Source organism: Schistocerca piceifrons, chromosome 2, assembly GCF_021461385.2.
Source record: "Schistocerca piceifrons isolate TAMUIC-IGC-003096 chromosome 2, iqSchPice1.1, whole genome shotgun sequence".
In the NCBI taxonomy this organism is placed as follows: domain Eukaryota; kingdom Metazoa; phylum Arthropoda; class Insecta; order Orthoptera; family Acrididae; genus Schistocerca; species Schistocerca piceifrons.
Genome location: NC_060139.1, coordinates 511,014,839 through 511,032,392, shown reverse-complemented (window position 1 = coordinate 511,032,392; position 17,554 = coordinate 511,014,839). Strand labels below are relative to the sequence as shown.

The 17,554-nt window shown below is 43.0% G+C and overlaps 1 protein-coding gene across 1 annotated transcript in view; it reads right to left on the bottom strand.

Annotated features, from left to right (window-relative positions):
* The window catches only part of LOC124777134 (juvenile hormone esterase-like), a 170,856-nt gene extending 153,506 nt beyond the window's left edge, over positions 1–17,350 (bottom strand). Inside the window, exon 1 of the mRNA XM_047252427.1 lies at positions 17,187–17,350. Within this exon, the coding sequence (XP_047108383.1) occupies positions 17,187–17,336 (150 nt within the window). The 5' untranslated portion in view covers positions 17,337–17,350. The remainder of the gene's footprint in view (positions 1–17,186) is intronic.
* Positions 17,351–17,554: the final 204 nt, after the last annotated feature.

Below are 17,554 nucleotides of genomic sequence, written 5' to 3'. Positions count from 1 at the left end.
TTTTTGATAAACTTTCGGCAAAGCATTTCGTACGTAATTATGGTTACATGCTTTAATTTGCTGTAACTCCATTTTATAAATTTTCTAAATTAAAGATACTTCTATACTTCATAAATCACCATTACTGTTAAACTGGTGGTCAGTCATAAAATTTTACTAACAAAGATAAAAAAGTGGGCGGTAGATGAAGAAAGGTTGGTTACCCCTGGTGTAGACCATTGTTTAGATATCTCCGAAGTCCAGCTCTGCCATCCCTGTACATACACTATGTGATCAAAAGTATCTGGACACCCCAAAAAGATAGGTTTTTCATATTAGGTGCATTGTGTTGCCACCTACTGCCAGGTACTACATATCAGCAACATCCTGACAGAGCAGAATAGTGCGTTCCTTTGAACCCACGGACATCGAACGTAGTCAGGTGAATGCATGTCACTTGTGTCATACGTGAGATTTCCACACTCCGAAACATCCCTTAGGTCTGCTATTTCCGATATGATGGTGAAGTGGAAACGTGAAGAAGGGACACGTACAGCACAAAAGCGTACAGGCCGATCTCGTCTGTTGACTGACTGAGACCGCCGAAAGGTGAAGAGAGTCTATCCAGACCATCACACAGGTATTCCAGACTGCATCAGGATCCACTGCAGTTACTATGACAGTTAGGGGAGGTGACAAAACTTGGATTTCATGGTCGAGCAGCTTCTCATAAGCCACACATCACGCCTGTTAATGCCAAACGACGCTTCGTTTGGTGTAAGGAGCATAAGCATTGGACGTTTGAAAAGTGGAAAAACGTTGTGTGGAGTGACGAATCACGGAACAGAATGTGGCGGCACGATGGTCTGATGTGGGTATGGCGAATTCCCGGTGAACGTCGTCTGCCAGCGTGTGTAGTGCCAACAGCAAAATTCGGAGGTGGTTTTGTTATGGTGCGGTCGTGTTTTTCATGGAGGGGGCTTACACCCCTTTCTGTTTTACGTGGCACTATCACAGCACAGGTCTACATTGATGTTTTAAGCGCCTTCTTGCTTAACGCTATTGAAGAGCAATCCGGGCATGGAGATTCCATCTTTCAACACGATCGAGCACCTGTTCATAAAGCACGGCATGTAGCAGAGTGGTTACACGACAGTAACATCCCTGTAATGGACTGGCCTGCACAGAGTCCTGACCTGAATCTTACAGAACACCTCTGTGATGTTTTGGAACGCCGATTTCGTAACAGGTCTCACCGACCGACATCGATACCTCTCCTCAATGTAGCACTCCGTGAAGAATGGGCTGCCATTCCCCAAGAAACCTTCCAGCACCTGATTGTAAGAATGCCTGCGAGAGTTGAAGCTGCCATGAACGCTAAGGGTGGACCAACACCATCTTGAATTCCAGCATTAATGATGGAGGGCGCCAGGAACTTGTAAATCATTTTTAGCCAGGTGTCCGGATACTTGATCACATGGTATATGCTCGATCACGGGATTTGTTCTTGTCTTTAGCGATTCAGTCAGAAGAAACTGCAACATTCATCTGGTGAAAAGTAGATAATTTGCACTTGGGTTACGCTCCCTTACGCATCGTACAGGATATTCACCGGGTTTCACATTTAATTTTGTTCCAGCAGGACAGAAAATAAAAATAATAGAGTGATAAACCACAACTCTTCAAATCTAGGTTGAAAGGTTTCCTTGAAGCACATTATTCTTGGGTACAAGGATGGTGCAGGAAATGGCCAGAAATGAAAGTGACAGAAGTAGGAGTTCCAGATGGCCGAATGTTTAGAAAAAAAGGCATTTAGACGTGAGTCGGGTGAGTGAGGGGGCCGTTTGTTGCGGTACAGTTTGGCAGCGGTTATCACAGCGGTAGGCATAGAGGACGGCTATCCGAGGGCCAATGCGGTCGAGTCCCTACGAGGAAAATCTTTTTATTTTCAACTCTAATTTTATTTATACTGCAAATAAATCGAAATAATGCTCAACATATTGTGTTTATTAATATTTTCGTATCAGGCATGGAAAGGAAAATATGGGATTGCAAATACCTTTCCAGGAAGGGTTTGTAAGGCGTACCCGAGAACTTCGTGTATAAACTTACTTACTTTTATTATTTCAGAGTTGATTATTTTCACTTTCTGGTGGGTAACATTCACCGTAAAAACAGGGGGAGCAGTAATTTCCTTGCCGGCTGGTGTGGCCGAGCGGTTCTACGCGCTACAGTCTGGATCCGCGCGACCGATACGGTCACAGGTTCGAATCCTGCCTCGGGCATGGATGTGTGTGATGTCATTAGGTTAGTTAGGTTTAAGTAGTTCTAAGTTCTAGGGGACTGATGACCTTAGAAGTTAAGTCCCATAGTGCTCAGAGCCATTTGAACCATTTTTGAGTAATTTCCTTCCCATCTTCACCGGCAACCAATTGTTCTCGAGTAGATGCCAAAGATGATACGACTGTCAAAATTAAACTAACGTAATACGATTCAGTTAGAATCTCTTCTTCGGAAGTTATGCTCGTGGGCGCTGGAAATTTTTCTAGGTAATTTATTTGCAATCCCTAATTTCCCTTTGCTTTTTCTTTCAATGCCTTCAATTATTAAACAATTAATAAGTTTATCATTTTGAACATTACTTAGGTTTATGTGATATGTAAGTAACGTAAAAGTAGAAAATAAAGAAAGAGTAACTTGACCCCACGACCTTTGAATCACTTTCTGTAGCGCTGTCGGTGCACTAACCGCTGCCTGAAAATTCTGCTAACATAAATGGCTCATGCTCCGCGTGGCCAGCCGACTGAAAATATAATTTTTCTAATCGCTTGCCCACCTAGAGCTCCCACTCCTTTCACTTTGATTTCTGCCAAGGCCTGCGTATACCATCAATTTGGAAGAAATGTGTGGTGACTAGTATGGGCGGTTCCCTTGTTAGCACTTAATAACTTTCCTCTCTAATGTGCTATTCATTCCTACACTCTTTCATTTCCTTTAAATGCTTTCTTAATCTTTTAGCTTCTTTTGTATATTAACTTTTTAATCAACATTTTGTAAACTGTGTACTGACCCGTTGCATCACCAAGTACCTCTGGCTCGCATTGTCCCACGGACCCGATAAATGAGTTAAATAAAATAAAATAAATTAATGTTACAAAAATGGAAAGTGATAGGTAGTCTCAAAGTTGACAGATGAACAGCACACAAACATTTTACTATAGAGGCGTGTTATCTGAGATGTAGAATATCACTTTTTAAACCATATTTAGGAGCGTGGTTCAAACTCAGTTCCCGGGATCCAGATCTTCAGATTTAAAATTTTCGTGGTTTCCCTAAATCTGTAACGCCGAAAGCCAGAACGCCTCCTATTATAAGAACATAGCTCAATTATTTTCCCATCGTAATTCAGTGAGAGACTGCGCTCCGTATCAGCCTCGTTTACGGGACGTTCAACAGTAATCTTCCTCAAATTAGAAGGAAAATGAAGCATTGGTGGAGATGCACGTTTTCGAACTTACTATTAGAGGAATAGCGCTGCATCCGTTATCTCATTGACAAAATGTATTATAATATTAATAAGAGCTAATCATTCATTTTTGACGTTAACGACGTTATTAACTTGCGGATAAAGGTACTGTTCGTAGCAGTTATGTCATCATCAAGCTATCAATCTACATTAGAGGATTATGAAGACAGCTAGCAGATAATTCCTATTAGACAGGCATATTAAGATTCTATCAATCTACGTTAGAGGATTATGAAAACAGCTAACAGGTAATGCCTATTAGACAGGCATATTAACAGAGCTCTGTATGATGAGTGTGTTAACAACTTAACTGTACTTGGCTGATACTATTCAGTATATATAAAGTCTTCCCAGTTCAGTCTGCGTGTTTGGTCCGCTGTTGGTTGTGTACTCAATTAATGAATGGTGACTCCAGTTGTTATTATGTTCTGCATTTAAGTATACATCCACCCCATTTCCAGAAACACTTGAAAACGGCAGAATATTATAGCAACTGGAGTGGCTACTCGTTATCATTCAATATTTGTCTCTTAAGCACTATCAACGAACAGAAAATTTCATTACCCATGGCAAAGAGCTGCGATTATACAGACCTGAGCAACCTGCCTACGTCAAAATGCTGCTGTTCACTATGTACATTCGTTCCTGATATTTCGTTAACAAATGACATAGGCTCAAATTAGTTCACGCACCCTAGACACATGTCTGCACTGCATGTTCGGTCCTCCATACTTTGCATAGGGATCGTGACACTTTGCCGTTCCAGTGTAGGCTAAAGTAGCACCATTCCATGGACAGATAAATTTGTAGCGTTACATAGCGAAAATAATTACTAAGCTGCAGTACCTTCAGAAAATATACAGGAATTTATATGAAAAGTTCATTATTTCTAGAGCTGTGTTACAAAAAAGAATCAATGCGCTCTATTTGTGGCACGTATACACGTCAAGTAAATACCGCAGAACTCCCTAACTTTGTACAATTTTTCAGGTTTTTTCAAACGAACTGCCTCAGTATTTTATGTGGAAGCCTGAGGATTTTACTAGACATAGCAACGCAACTGACTTTTCGATTCCGTCTTTTCAAAAATATCTGTCTCTTACAGGAGGGAATGGGGAATTTCTTTTGTCTGACACATTGTTGGAGGCGCAAGTTGCCCAGTTAAGTGACACTCCTCATTTCACATAGAACACTCATCCATAGTGGACTTATTTTATTGTTGTAGTAACTTTATTGGCATCCACACATTATACTTGCTACAAATTGTCAGTTTTAACCCTCAACATTTCAAAATAAATTTTTGGATATAAAACGTATAAACAAATCAAACTCTTTTTGTAAAAATAGAAACCCCCCCACCCCCCCCCCCCTCACACACACATAGAAGGGGAACTGAACATGGAAACTCACTGCTTTAGGTAGGCAACAAATACACCTGGTGTGACTAAGGAGGACTGGACGACGTCCAGAATTTCCTTGCTTTGTTGTGGCTGACACGGGTGCCTCCCCCTGTCCCGTCGGGAGCGCAAAGCATGAGCCCATGGCAAAATTTTCCACAGTATGTCAGAACTACTTAGAGACAATTCTCTTGCGTGGCATCAGGTATTTCACACCCGCCATTGTTTGTAGTAGCTGGTTCAGATGCAATGATTGTTGGATGGGATAAACAACGCAAGAAAATCTGTTATCTTCAACATTTATGTCATTGATATCATCATACAAGTGACGAACCCCGAAAGACTGGTTGCTGTGCTTACGTTGAGCGTATGTGATGTCACCTTCAATCAAATCGTTTTCACTGTCAGGCGACTCATTCTCCCGCCTCATTTGCCTCCCCTTTCATTGGCGGTTGGCTACTCGTTTTGTGCATTTTTCTGGAACGTTTTGTATTGCTTCGGCGATACACGTAGCCTCCTAATACTACATGAGGGCACTTCAACTAAATGTCGTAGAATAAAAAGAGACTACTGGAACATGGTTGGGCACCTAACTTCTAATTTTTCATAAAAACGGCCTGTAACCCCAAATGAAAAACCAACTGATTGCCAAAAGTCACATTTTGTAGCTGATATTGTTGAGAATTGTAATTCTGTCAGAGACAGCAAAGGACTGGGAAGAGCAGTTGAATGGAATGGACAGTGTCTTGAAAGGAGGATATAAGATGAACATCAACAAAAGCAAAACAAGGATAATGGAATGTAGTCTAATTAAGTTGGGTGATGCTGAGGGAATTAGATTAGGAAATGAGGCACTTAAAGTAGTAAAGGAGTTTTGCTATTTGGGGAGCATAATAACTGATGATGGTCGAAGAAGAGAGGATATAAAATGTAGGCTGGCAATGGCAAGGAAAGCGTTTCTGAAGAAGAGAAATTTGTTAACATCGAGTATAGATTTAAGTGTCAGGAAGTCATTTCTGAAAGTATTCGTATGGAGTGTAGCCATGTATGAAAGTGAAACATGGACGATAAATAGTTTGGACAAGAAGAGAACAGAAGCTTTCGAAATGTGGTGCTACAGAAGAATGCTGAAGGTTAGATGGGTGGATCACATAACTAATGAGGAAGTATTGAATAGGATTGGGGAGAAGAGAAGTTTGTGGCACAACTTGACCAGAAGAAGGGATCGGTTGGTAGGACATGTTCTGAGGCATCAAGGGATCACCAAGTTAGTATTGGAGGGCAGCGTGGAGGGTAAAAATCGTAGAGGGAGACCAAGAGATGAATACACTAAGCAGATTCAGAAGGATGTAGGTTGCAGTAGGTACTGGGAGATGAAAAATCTTGCACAGGATATAGCATGGAGAGCTGCATCAAACCAGTCTCAGGACTGAAGACCACAACAACAACAACATTGTTGAGATGAACTACCAGCTTACCTAATTCCTCAGAACACTGAATATAGTGAAGTCAGATGAGACTATATCAACCACATTAACACACGAAACCTTCAGTCTGAATTTTGTAAACGTGCAGGCACCTGTAGTTCAGGCAGAAACAATGTGGAACTTGTTCCACTTCCTCCAGACACATGTCACAACCTCCCGGATACCCGAAACTTTAGCTCGACAGCCACAGCCGCGTAGGAGCTCTGCATGTCAAAAACATTGAGTTTCACATAGCGTCAAATTAATCGACTTTCTGAGATGCATCGTTTACTGGATGGAGTACGGGAAGGGCTGTTGCTTGACAAGGGGTGGCTGAAACATAGGTAGAGGTGGTAGAGTGCAGAGATGTTAACCTCTCTGCCCCTACAGACTGTAGCTACAACTTTTAACACTTCTTTGCCTTCAGAAGGTGCAGTGCAAGACAGACAAGGGGAGACGGCCCTTCCTTCCGTTTCTCGGAGCTTCCATGGCGTCGCGCTCGTCGCCTGAATCCATGCACCCTGGTTAACGTGCCACATGCATGAGCAATTAAGTGACGCTCTGCGCCACAGATTTAATCAGAAACTTTTATTAGCGGACTTGGATTACTTCTCTGCACTTCCAACTATCTGAAATGAATTTAACTAATCACCAATCTGGCTTTGACCCGCGAGATAGAATTAAACTTTTCACATCAGTGTCAATTACCAAAAGACCTTTCTGTAAATATTACTGGGTAAGGCGACTGGACTGGAACGTTTTTATCGCTTGCAGGTCATACAGTGCCTCCAGGTGCCTCCTGATACCTCCAGTCAATGATCTCCACACAACAAAATAATAATACAATTCAGTGTTCATAAATTATCCCTGGTGAAGAACTGAACCGGTACCTCACATTACCTACAACAACAACAAAACCACAAACGAAACAGAGATTCACTGATTATTTCATGGAGGTAAACGATTGTAGCCAAGAAAAATTTAACTGTCAAAAAAGCCATCATGCGTATCAGATCAGCATCTACTGGACACGATCGCATGATAGACAAAATGGTGACGCTTGTTATTCACTCTGTGCTGCCCACTATTACAGATACCTCCATCAACTTCTTAATCACAGGTGCTTTCCCTGAGACCTAGAGAATAGGAGCTACCCAATCCAGTACCACTAAAGGACGTTGCCACAGCGTCCTTTGGTAACCGACCTATTTACACTAACACTACCAGCCAACAAATTATCTAGCCACAAACAACCTACTAGATGAATACCAATCAGGTTTCCATAAGTATCGCAGCACAATTGCCTTATGAAAGGTAACAGATGACCTAAACTTTGGCATGGACGCGCAACAGGCGACTACAATGTGGTTCTTAGACTTCAGAAAAGCTTCTGAAACTGTCTACTTTAATATTTTACTTGCCAAACTTAGCAGCCAAATTTTCTCGCTAAGTTCAGTGCACTGGTTTCGCTCATTCCTGGCGTCTCGCCAGCAACATAATGCCACAATGAAGGCAAGTAGTATCAAGCGTCTCCCAGGGTTCGATATTAGGTCCTGTACTGTTTTCACTATACGTCAATCATGCGTTATCAGTTTTGTCCTACTGCAAATACCACTAGTACGCTGATTACGTAAAGTTGTATTAAGTACAAAATCAATAAACGTGAAGACAACAATCGGGAATCTCAGTTCCGATCTGTGTGCACTACTAAAATGGGAGCAAGATATAACATCAAAGGTAAACCCATACAAAACCAAAGCGATTCTGGTTGATCATTCTAGCCTCATTAATGGTAATTATTGGAAATCCAAACCATAGGGTAGTAGAAAAATATCCGCTACCACTCACAGTAAAGGTTATTTATATAAATGGTTCAAATGGCTCTGAGCACTATGGGACTTAACATCTATGGTCATCAGTCCCCTAGAACTTAGAACTACTTAAACCTAACTAACCTAAGGACATCACGCACATCCATGCCCGAGGCAGGATTCGAACTTACGACCGTAGCGGTCACACGGTTCCAGACTGAAGCGCCTAGAATCGCACGGCCACATCAGCCGGCTATTTATATAAATAACCTTTATTGTGACTGGTAGCGGATATTTTTCTACACCCTATAAAGGAACAGTCACGGAGTTCGACAGCATCCACTATGGATAAAATTTATTTAATCCGAACCATCTTTAAACCTAAATGGGACAAATATCAACTGTTCTCCTTTAGCAAAGTATATAGGAGTAATAATAGATGAAAATCTGAATCGGACTGGGTACGTAACTTCAATGTGCAAGAAGACATGACCATCTGCCCATGCCCTCCAAAAATAGAAAAACTCTCCGCATTTTACCTAAAACAGAAACTTGTACAAATGCTTATACTTCCAATTATTAATCACAGCGATGTTATTCTGCAAGGCCTTTCTCAGGAAAGCTCATGGAGCGTGGAACTGGTTAAGAATGCGTGTGTTCATTATATGTGTGACGTTCGACATTTTTTAATCATGTTTGACCATCATATGCAGAGGTACCTTGGTTGCGTGCAGACAATCGCAGACATTTCCATGCCCTCTGGCTTCCCTACTGTCTCATCAACGAACAGTGCCCTGACATTTCTCCTCGACCTTAACGTTCTTATCTGAACAATATGGCAGACACATCCGTTCCCATCAGAGCAAGATCCTTTCTGTTCCACTCCACCCTTCAGCCACTTCCTCGAAGTCATTCTTAGTAGCAGAAACCCGACTGTGGAATAATCTCCCGCATTATGTTACAGAACTGAATAACATCCCCAGCTTCAGATAACAGTTAATGATATACACTCCTGGAAATTGAAATAAGAACACCGTGAATTCATTGTCCCAGGAAGGGGAAACTTTATTGACACATTCCTGGGGTCAGATACATCACATGATCACACTGACAGAACCACAGGCACATAGACACAGGCAACAGAGCATGCACAATGTCGGCACTAGTACAGTGTATATCCACCTTTCGCAGCAATGCAGGCTGCTATTCTCCCATGGAGACGATCGTAGAGATGCTGGATGTAGTCCTGTGGAACGGCTTGCCATGCCATTTCCACCTGGCGCCTCAGTTGGACCAGCGTTCGTGCTGCAACGTGCAGACCGCGTGAGACGACGCTTCATCCAGTCCCAAACATGCTCAATGGGGGACAGATCCGGAGATCTTGCTGGCCAGGGTAGTTGACATATACCTTCTAGAGCACGTTGGCTGGCACGGGATACATGCAGACGTGCATTGTCCTGTTGGAACAGCAAGTTCCCTTGCCGGTCTAGGAATGGTAGAACGATGGGTTCGATGACGGTTTGGATGTACCGTGCACTATTCAGTGTCCCCTCGACGATCACCAGTGGTGTACGCCCAGTGTAGGAGATCGCTCCCCACACCATGATGCCGGGTGTTGGCCCTGTGTGCCTCGGTCGTATGCCGTCCTGATTGTGGCGCTCACCTGCACGGCGCCAAACACGCATACGACCATCATTGGCACCAAGGCAGAAGCGACTCTCATCGCTGAAGACGACACGTCTCCATTCGTCCCTCCATTCACGCCTGTCGCGACACCACTGGAGGCGGGCTGCACGATGTTGGGGCGTGAGCGGAAGACGGCCTAACGGTGTGCGGGACCGTAGCCCAGCTTCATGGAGACGGTTGCGAATGGTCCTCGCCGATACCCCAGGAGCAACAGTGTCCCTAATTTGCTGGGAAGTGGCGGTGCGGTCCCCTACGGCACTGCGTAGGATCCTACGGTCTTGGCGTGCATCCGTGCGTCGCTGCGGTCCGGTCCCAGGTCGACGGCCACGTGCACCTTCCGCCGACCACTGGCGACAACATCGATGTACTGTGGAGACCTCACGCCCCACGTGTTGAGCAATTCGGCGGTACGTCCACCCGGCCTCCCGCATGCCCACTATACGCCCTCGCTCAAAGTCCGTCAACTGCACATACGGTTCACGTCCACGCTGTCGCGGCATGCTACCAGTGTTAAAGACTGCGATGGAGCTCCGTATGCCACGGCAAACTGGCTGACACTGACGGCGGCGGTGCACAAATGCTGCGCAGCTAGCGCCATTCGACGGCCAACACCGCGGTTCCTGGTGTGTCCGCTGTGCCGTGCGTGTGATCATTGCTTGTACAGCCCTCTCGCAGTGTCCGGAGCAAGTATGGTGGGTCTGACACACCGGTGTCAATGTGTTCTTTTTTCCATTTCCAGGAGTGTATCTAGCAAATCAGTAGTAATGATTACCACTTCCCTGTACGCTCTCGTTATCCTTGAACACCCTTCTTTCCAGCACGATCTTCCTCATTTCCCAGTATTCTTAGCTTGTGCAGTCACCTTTATTTTCCTTAGAATTCACTATAACATAAAACAACCGTTTTTACACCATAGGTTCTTTTTATATCTGCGCTGTCATTACTGTTATTTTGTTATTATTATTATTATTATTGTCATTATTACTACTATTACTACTATCAATATTAATGATAGCTGCAGCAGCAGTAGCAGAAGTACTGCCAATTTTGTATACTTACTACAGAGACTCAAACAATTTTAATACTATTTGCAAATTATAACTGTTATTCATTAGGTAACTGTAAAGTAAAAGTGGTACTGTTTCTTTGAAACCCTTGTCCGATGTAAGAGAGGGGCCGATAGCCATAATGACGTCAGGTGAAATAAATAAAATAAAGGACAGGGTCTCACAAAACCAGAACACTCAAGTTTCCAAGGAAACGAATGGAAATTGTATGTTTTTATTAAACCTCGCCATGTCCTTCTCCTTAATTAAAATACCATCTCTAGCCAGCTAATGGATCCGTCCTCTACTCTCCAGTGTCGCCCTTTGACGAGCTATTCCACGTTCAGTAGTCCAGAAAACTGGTCGCGAAAAACAGGAATGTGCCTGAGTAGAATTCCATGTCCGAGCCCGGGAAGGTACTTGGAATGATCTCGCTCTTTCGCACTTACAATCTTGCTTGAGTTCTCCCAATCACCGTCTTCGTCCCAGAGGGTTCGAGAATACTAAGGCCCACGAAGGCAGGAAGAACCATCGATTTTGCGAGCTACAAACCGCACAACAAAATTCCTTAATCTATAGGGCTTTCAGCCATTAAGGTTGACCGCTGCCTGACGTTAACCAACGGTTGAGCCTTGTATGCATAATGACCCAAATTGAAAACGCAATAATTCACGGAATACTGTAGGAAGAGAAATGACATTGAGTTTTATTGAAACAAAAAATGAGTACAAAAACCGACTGACAGATGGCGCTGGTCAGCAACATATCAGTAACGCCGCATGAGAATCATTTATAAAATGAGCTGTAGTGAGAAAGGGAACTAGATGCGCCAGCAATCGCGTCTTGTTAACTTTGTCATTGTTAGTGAATCTTCGCTATCAGAATGGAGAATCCGTCACGGTACCTATACGGTCCTATCGCCATAAGAAAAGAATTAAAACGAGTGAAGGTCTTATGAAAAATTTGTTGTGAAGAAAATGATCAGGAAGTTCTATAACACCTGCTGCAAGGTATCATTTTTATACAGGATGGTACACCACCCCATATTGCTACACGTGTGAAATATCTCCTTTCGGTGATGATCGCATACTGAGCCACCGCTTCCGTCATGCTTGGCTTCCCAGGTTCACACTGTTACTCTTGAAATACTTGAAATGTGAAACACTGAAGATGGCACTAGACCTTGCATTTGATAATAATGTAGTGTCGTAGAAAGGGCTGTGCAACAGTAAAACAACTATTGCAACAAAATAGGTAAACAAAAACCAATGGATTTACGGTGAGACTAGATAATAGAATGTAGTCTGGTGTCCAGTAGTGTTTCAAATTCCAAAAATTTTCGATCAAGTACTGCACTGCTAAATCTGTCATCTTAGACTTCCACACTACACAGAAACCGGGCTTCACTGATGTAGTTCACCCATGAATATTCGTTTTCAAATTATCACTTTCAAGTGGTTAGGTAGAGTGGGTAAGGTAGAAGTCAACACAGACTGATTTCATGATGGCTTAGTCCCTAAACCGTTTTATAACGAGTAACATATATTATAAGGGGTCCGGAAACGCACTCCGTGAACTAAGCTTCATCGCATATGAGAATGTGTTGGATGACGCAGATAGGATCACAGTCACCGCTCACATGTATGTTGTGTCAAGGTAGTACGAAATGGATTCGCATATCGCTATTCCAGACTGGCGTGAGCTATTTGTGACACATGAAAATTTGTGCCAGACCGAATTTCTCACTTGTCGCTTTGGCCGCCAGAACAGATCCAAACGTCGATATGTCACGGAGTCCACAACCAGTGGCACGCACATTTCGTGACTCCTGCACAGGCAGAGACGGATATTTTATCGCCATTTTAGCCCATCGAGGCGTGGTTACATCCTGGAAGGACACTGTAACGTGAAGATACAGACACAGTATAACCCCACACATTTTATCCATTCATTTGTTTGAAGATAGGCTTGAAGGTTTAGGATTCAAGCATACAAGTGAGAAAAACCCGTCGCATACTTTCCAAAGAGCCTTTCATAAACTTTCCATGAGGGATGTAGCGACCCATAGAATAACTAAATGTGTGTGGCCGGACGGGGATTTGAAACCCGGCCATTTCGTGTGCGAGTCCAATGTCTTAACCAACTCGCCATCTCACGCTGTGTGCCTTTAGAGCTGTTTGAACAAAACGGATGTATCATTACGTAACTTATTTCGACTATCAATCATCTGTCAAAGATTTACGAATCGTGCCCCGTCCTTCACGCAGGTGTTACGAGAAGTCGTTATTGAACCATTCGATCAAAGCTAATGAAGAGGCTAAATTGTAGACAGGTGTCACTGTGGTATTATTGCCAAAAACGCTTCAGCACTTTTAATTTCGTTTCTTTAATGGAGGCTGTTACGTATGTGGAGTCAAAGTGGGAAAGAACAGCTTATTGGTTAACTTACTCATAAATCGATCGAGGATGTCTGAGTGGTAAACTGACAACTGAGTTGAGTTCTAAAAATGCTGTGAAGCGAGAATTCTAATTGCGTCACTTGCCGACGATTTCGTTTAAATGGTTTAAATGGCTCTGAGCACCATGGGACTTAACATCTGAGGTCCAAAGTCCCCTAGACTTAGAACTACGTAAACCTAACTAGCCTAAGGACATCACACACTTCCATGCCCGAGAAAGGATTCGAACCTGCGACCGTAGGAGCAGCGAGGTTCCAGACTGAAGCGCCTAGAACCGCTCGGTCACAGAGGGCGGTGACGATTTCGTGGCTAGTTCTGAAGGGAGATCGAATATTTGTTACTAACAACTCCAGGCCAACTTTTTCTACCGTACTTTCGTTGCGCTTCATCTCACTTCCTTACTCTTAACAAAGAATTTGTAGAAACGTATTAAACAAAGTAGTATAATCTGATTGCTAATAAGTAGTTGTACATGAGTATTTCTATATAGTCTGAAGAGTTTGTGATATATGAAAAATATATAAATTATTTGCAAAATGTTTTTCACTATTAAAATCACTTACGCAATGATTGTTATTTAAAAACATGGACGCTTTAGGTGGAAACAATACATATGTTTAGAGAGGAAGAACAATGACTTTGAAACAACCTTTGTAATGAAATTATTCTACAAATAGCATCTTCTGACTGCTACGATTGTGGAAAAGTTTGCATGAATGAGTAAAATAAGCATCTTTGTTAAATTTTTACCAGTTTAGTTCTTCGCTGTTTATGTAGAAGAATTATTTGAAATATGTTGAAGTTTCTGATAAATGACATGTAAGTCTGAAAACGTCGCGAAACTACTTTCCTTAGTCTCTGTTTAAACTCCTACTCTCGGTAAGTAACTTATCTTCTCGAATATCTTATGTAGCACTCCCAACTGTAATATTATTTCCAGCTGTTCTTTTGCTTCACACAGAATTTCAGGCTACGTTAATATGCGCTTAGTGCGCTTCTGTATTGCATGTATCACGGAGAAGAAATTTTAAAATACTGTGTTAGTACACGACCTTAAGCTGTGGGGCCTAAACATTATGCAAGCTAGAGGTCAAATAATTGCATGCAAAAATATCTATCGCACTCTATCATTTAGCCTGCAGGTATTCTTAGTTAAAATTTGGAATCAACGTCTCTTCTGTTTAATCCGTAGGTCGTTTGAATCACCATAGTTGACCTTCTCTTCTTGTTTGGTTTTTCAAACATCTCCATCGTGTACTGTGGCATCTTTTAAAACTGAATTTCCTATATAGGATACACATTATTGGCGACGCGTTGCTGACTTTGGGATCTACTGTGTCCAAAACACGCTGCTATGTTTTTGCAGAGGAAGTATATCGTTTTATTCCCTGTAACCCGAGCCTAATGGTCTATTAAACGGAGTGCCTTGAAAAAACAAGATCGCGAAATAGAATTCCGATCGCATCCCAGAATTTTCTGCCTGTATTTAACTTAACCTTCACGTCTCAGTTATGAACATGTGGTTCGAATTTTACGTTGTGGAGCAGCGCTCCTTTCAGCGGGTACGGTGCAAAGGACGGGCTAGAGCCTCGCAAGCCTCCGAGGCGTCGTTCAACAAAAAGACTTGCAGCAGGCCGTTGAACCACACCGAATTATTATTATTCTTTTTATTAGTGTGGAAATCGTTGCCTAATGGTTCATTTATGACGAACGCTGGCGGTGTAATTACTACGAGTACACTTCGCCTACTTCTATTCGAATTCCGCTCCCGTGGGTAACGTCCCCCTCATTCCGAAGCTTGACCGCCACCCAACCTTTGTTTAATTTACTTTTTTAGTACTCTTTGCTGGACTGTCAGTTTTTCCGTATAACTCTATTGTTTTTGAGCGTTAATCAATTTTACGTCGTTATTAAGAATCAGTTACATCTCTACAAAAATACATTTTACGCGATCACTTTTCATAACCACATTGCGAGATAGTAATGAGACATTGAAAATATGTTCCCGCTATAAGCGACGCATTGTTGAGTAATGTAAGCCTTAATGCTGCCACTTTAGCTGAGGACTACGATAAATTGAATTCTTAGCACAGTCAATTTAAACTGTTGTTCAGTTGCGAAAAGCTTTCTATACGGGCAGTAACTAAATTCCCTTTATAGACTGTATGGGCAGTTTCCTTATATCAGAACAAGAAAAGAAATCCCTTTCAACGTGGACTATAAAGGGCATACCTTAAGAGCTACTAGCGATTGTCCATCTCCATTGCTGAGATGCACATCTGTTCTACTGCAAATTACTAGCTTTCCATGCTTTGGGAGGTGCTCGGTAGACCAAACAAGAAAAACTGTCAAACGAACATAGTTCTATAAGAGCTCTGCTCATCATCACTGCTGTGATACACATCTCTGCTACATGGACTCTCATATTTCTTAAGATGTGCATTTTAGAATTCATGCTTACTGGCCACTTTTTCTCGTTTTGGTCACCTCCAAAAATATGGAAAGCAAAGAGCTTGCCGTTGAAGAGATGTAGTTGACTGTGTCGAAGATGAACTGATGTTTATGGCGCTTACGGGATGCTTTTTAGAGCCCATGTTGACTGGAAACCTTTTCTCCTTTTGATGTAAGAAACCCATCCTCGAAGTCCATAACGGTAATTAAGTGGCACCCTGTACATAACGGAGCCGTTATCATCGAGTAAAGCAGAAGTGATATCCGGCGTCCCCCAGGGAAGTGTTATAAGCCCTCTGCTGTGCCTAATCTACACAATCGGATTACGAGACAATGTCAGCAGCCTTCTTAGATTGTTTGAAGATGAGGGTGGTCGAATTCAAATGGCTCCAAACACTATGGGACTTAACATCTGAGGTCATCAGTCCCTTAGACATAGAACTACTTGAACCTAACTAACCTAAAGACATCACACACATCCATGACCGAGGCAGGATTCGAACCTGCGACCTTAGCAGCAGCGCGGTTCCGGACTGAAGCACCTAGAACCACTCGGCCACGGCGGGTAAGGGTGTCACTAACAGAGTCATCCGAAGGTCGGAACCAATTGCAAAATGATTTGGACATGGTATCTGCGTGGTGCGAAAAGTGGCAATAGTTCCTCAGTAAGGAAAAGTGTGAGGTCATCCACACGAGTACCAAAAGATATCCGTTAAATTTCAATTACACAATAAATCATACCAATTTAATGGCTGTCAGTTCAACTAAACACCTGAGAATTGCAATTAAAACGTAGGTTGGAACGGTCACATTGATGGTGTGGGAGGCAAACCAAAGACCACATTCTATTGGCAGAATACTTAGAAGATGCCACGTTATTACTACAGAGATTTCCTACACTACGCTTGTTCGTCCTCTGCTTGAGTACGGATATTCTGTTTGGGGCTCTTAATAGATAGGCTTGACGGAGGACATCGAAAAAGTTCAAAGGAGGGCGGCTCGTTTTGTATTACTGCTCCATAGGGAGAAGACTACCGCACATACGATACACGAGTCGGGGTGGCAATCGTTAGAACCAAGGCGCTCTACGTTGGTGTAAGTTTTTTTTCGCGAAATTTCAAACTTTCTACTCCGAGTGCGAAAATATTTTGCTGCCGCCCGCCTACAGAAGGAGAAAGAGCATCATGACAAAATAAGAGAAATCAAAGCTTGTGTACAAAGATTTAAGTGTTCACTCTTCCCATGAACTGTTAGGGAGAGGAACGGTGGAGGAATAGTCTGAAGGTGTGTCGAAGATGGCACTGCCAGGCAGTTAAGTGTGAACTGCACAGTAGTCATGCAGATATAAATGTATTTTCACCTTACCATAAACCTCAGAGGGCCAACAGGTGGCTTGGCGTAGGGAATGCCCTGGAAGCTGCAGTAGGGGCGGCCGGAAGGTGTCCTCAGCTTGCGCCCCCTCAGCGCCCCCTGAGGGAAGCTGATGGTGATGGCTCCGTTTGCTGGTGTCGCCATGTCGCTCCGTGTCGCGCAGGAGACTGGCAGAGCTAGCGGCGTCGCGCCGAGCGGCTGATAGTGGCTACCTGCTGGCGGGTTGTACGAGACTGCTGATAACAAACCGAACTGGATATGGAATACTCGTTGCCCTTGTGTGTCGCCTTTGCGCACATCGGCCCTATGCAGCATGTACATCACTGAAGTTGAAGTACACTTGAATAAAGGGTTTAGAACAT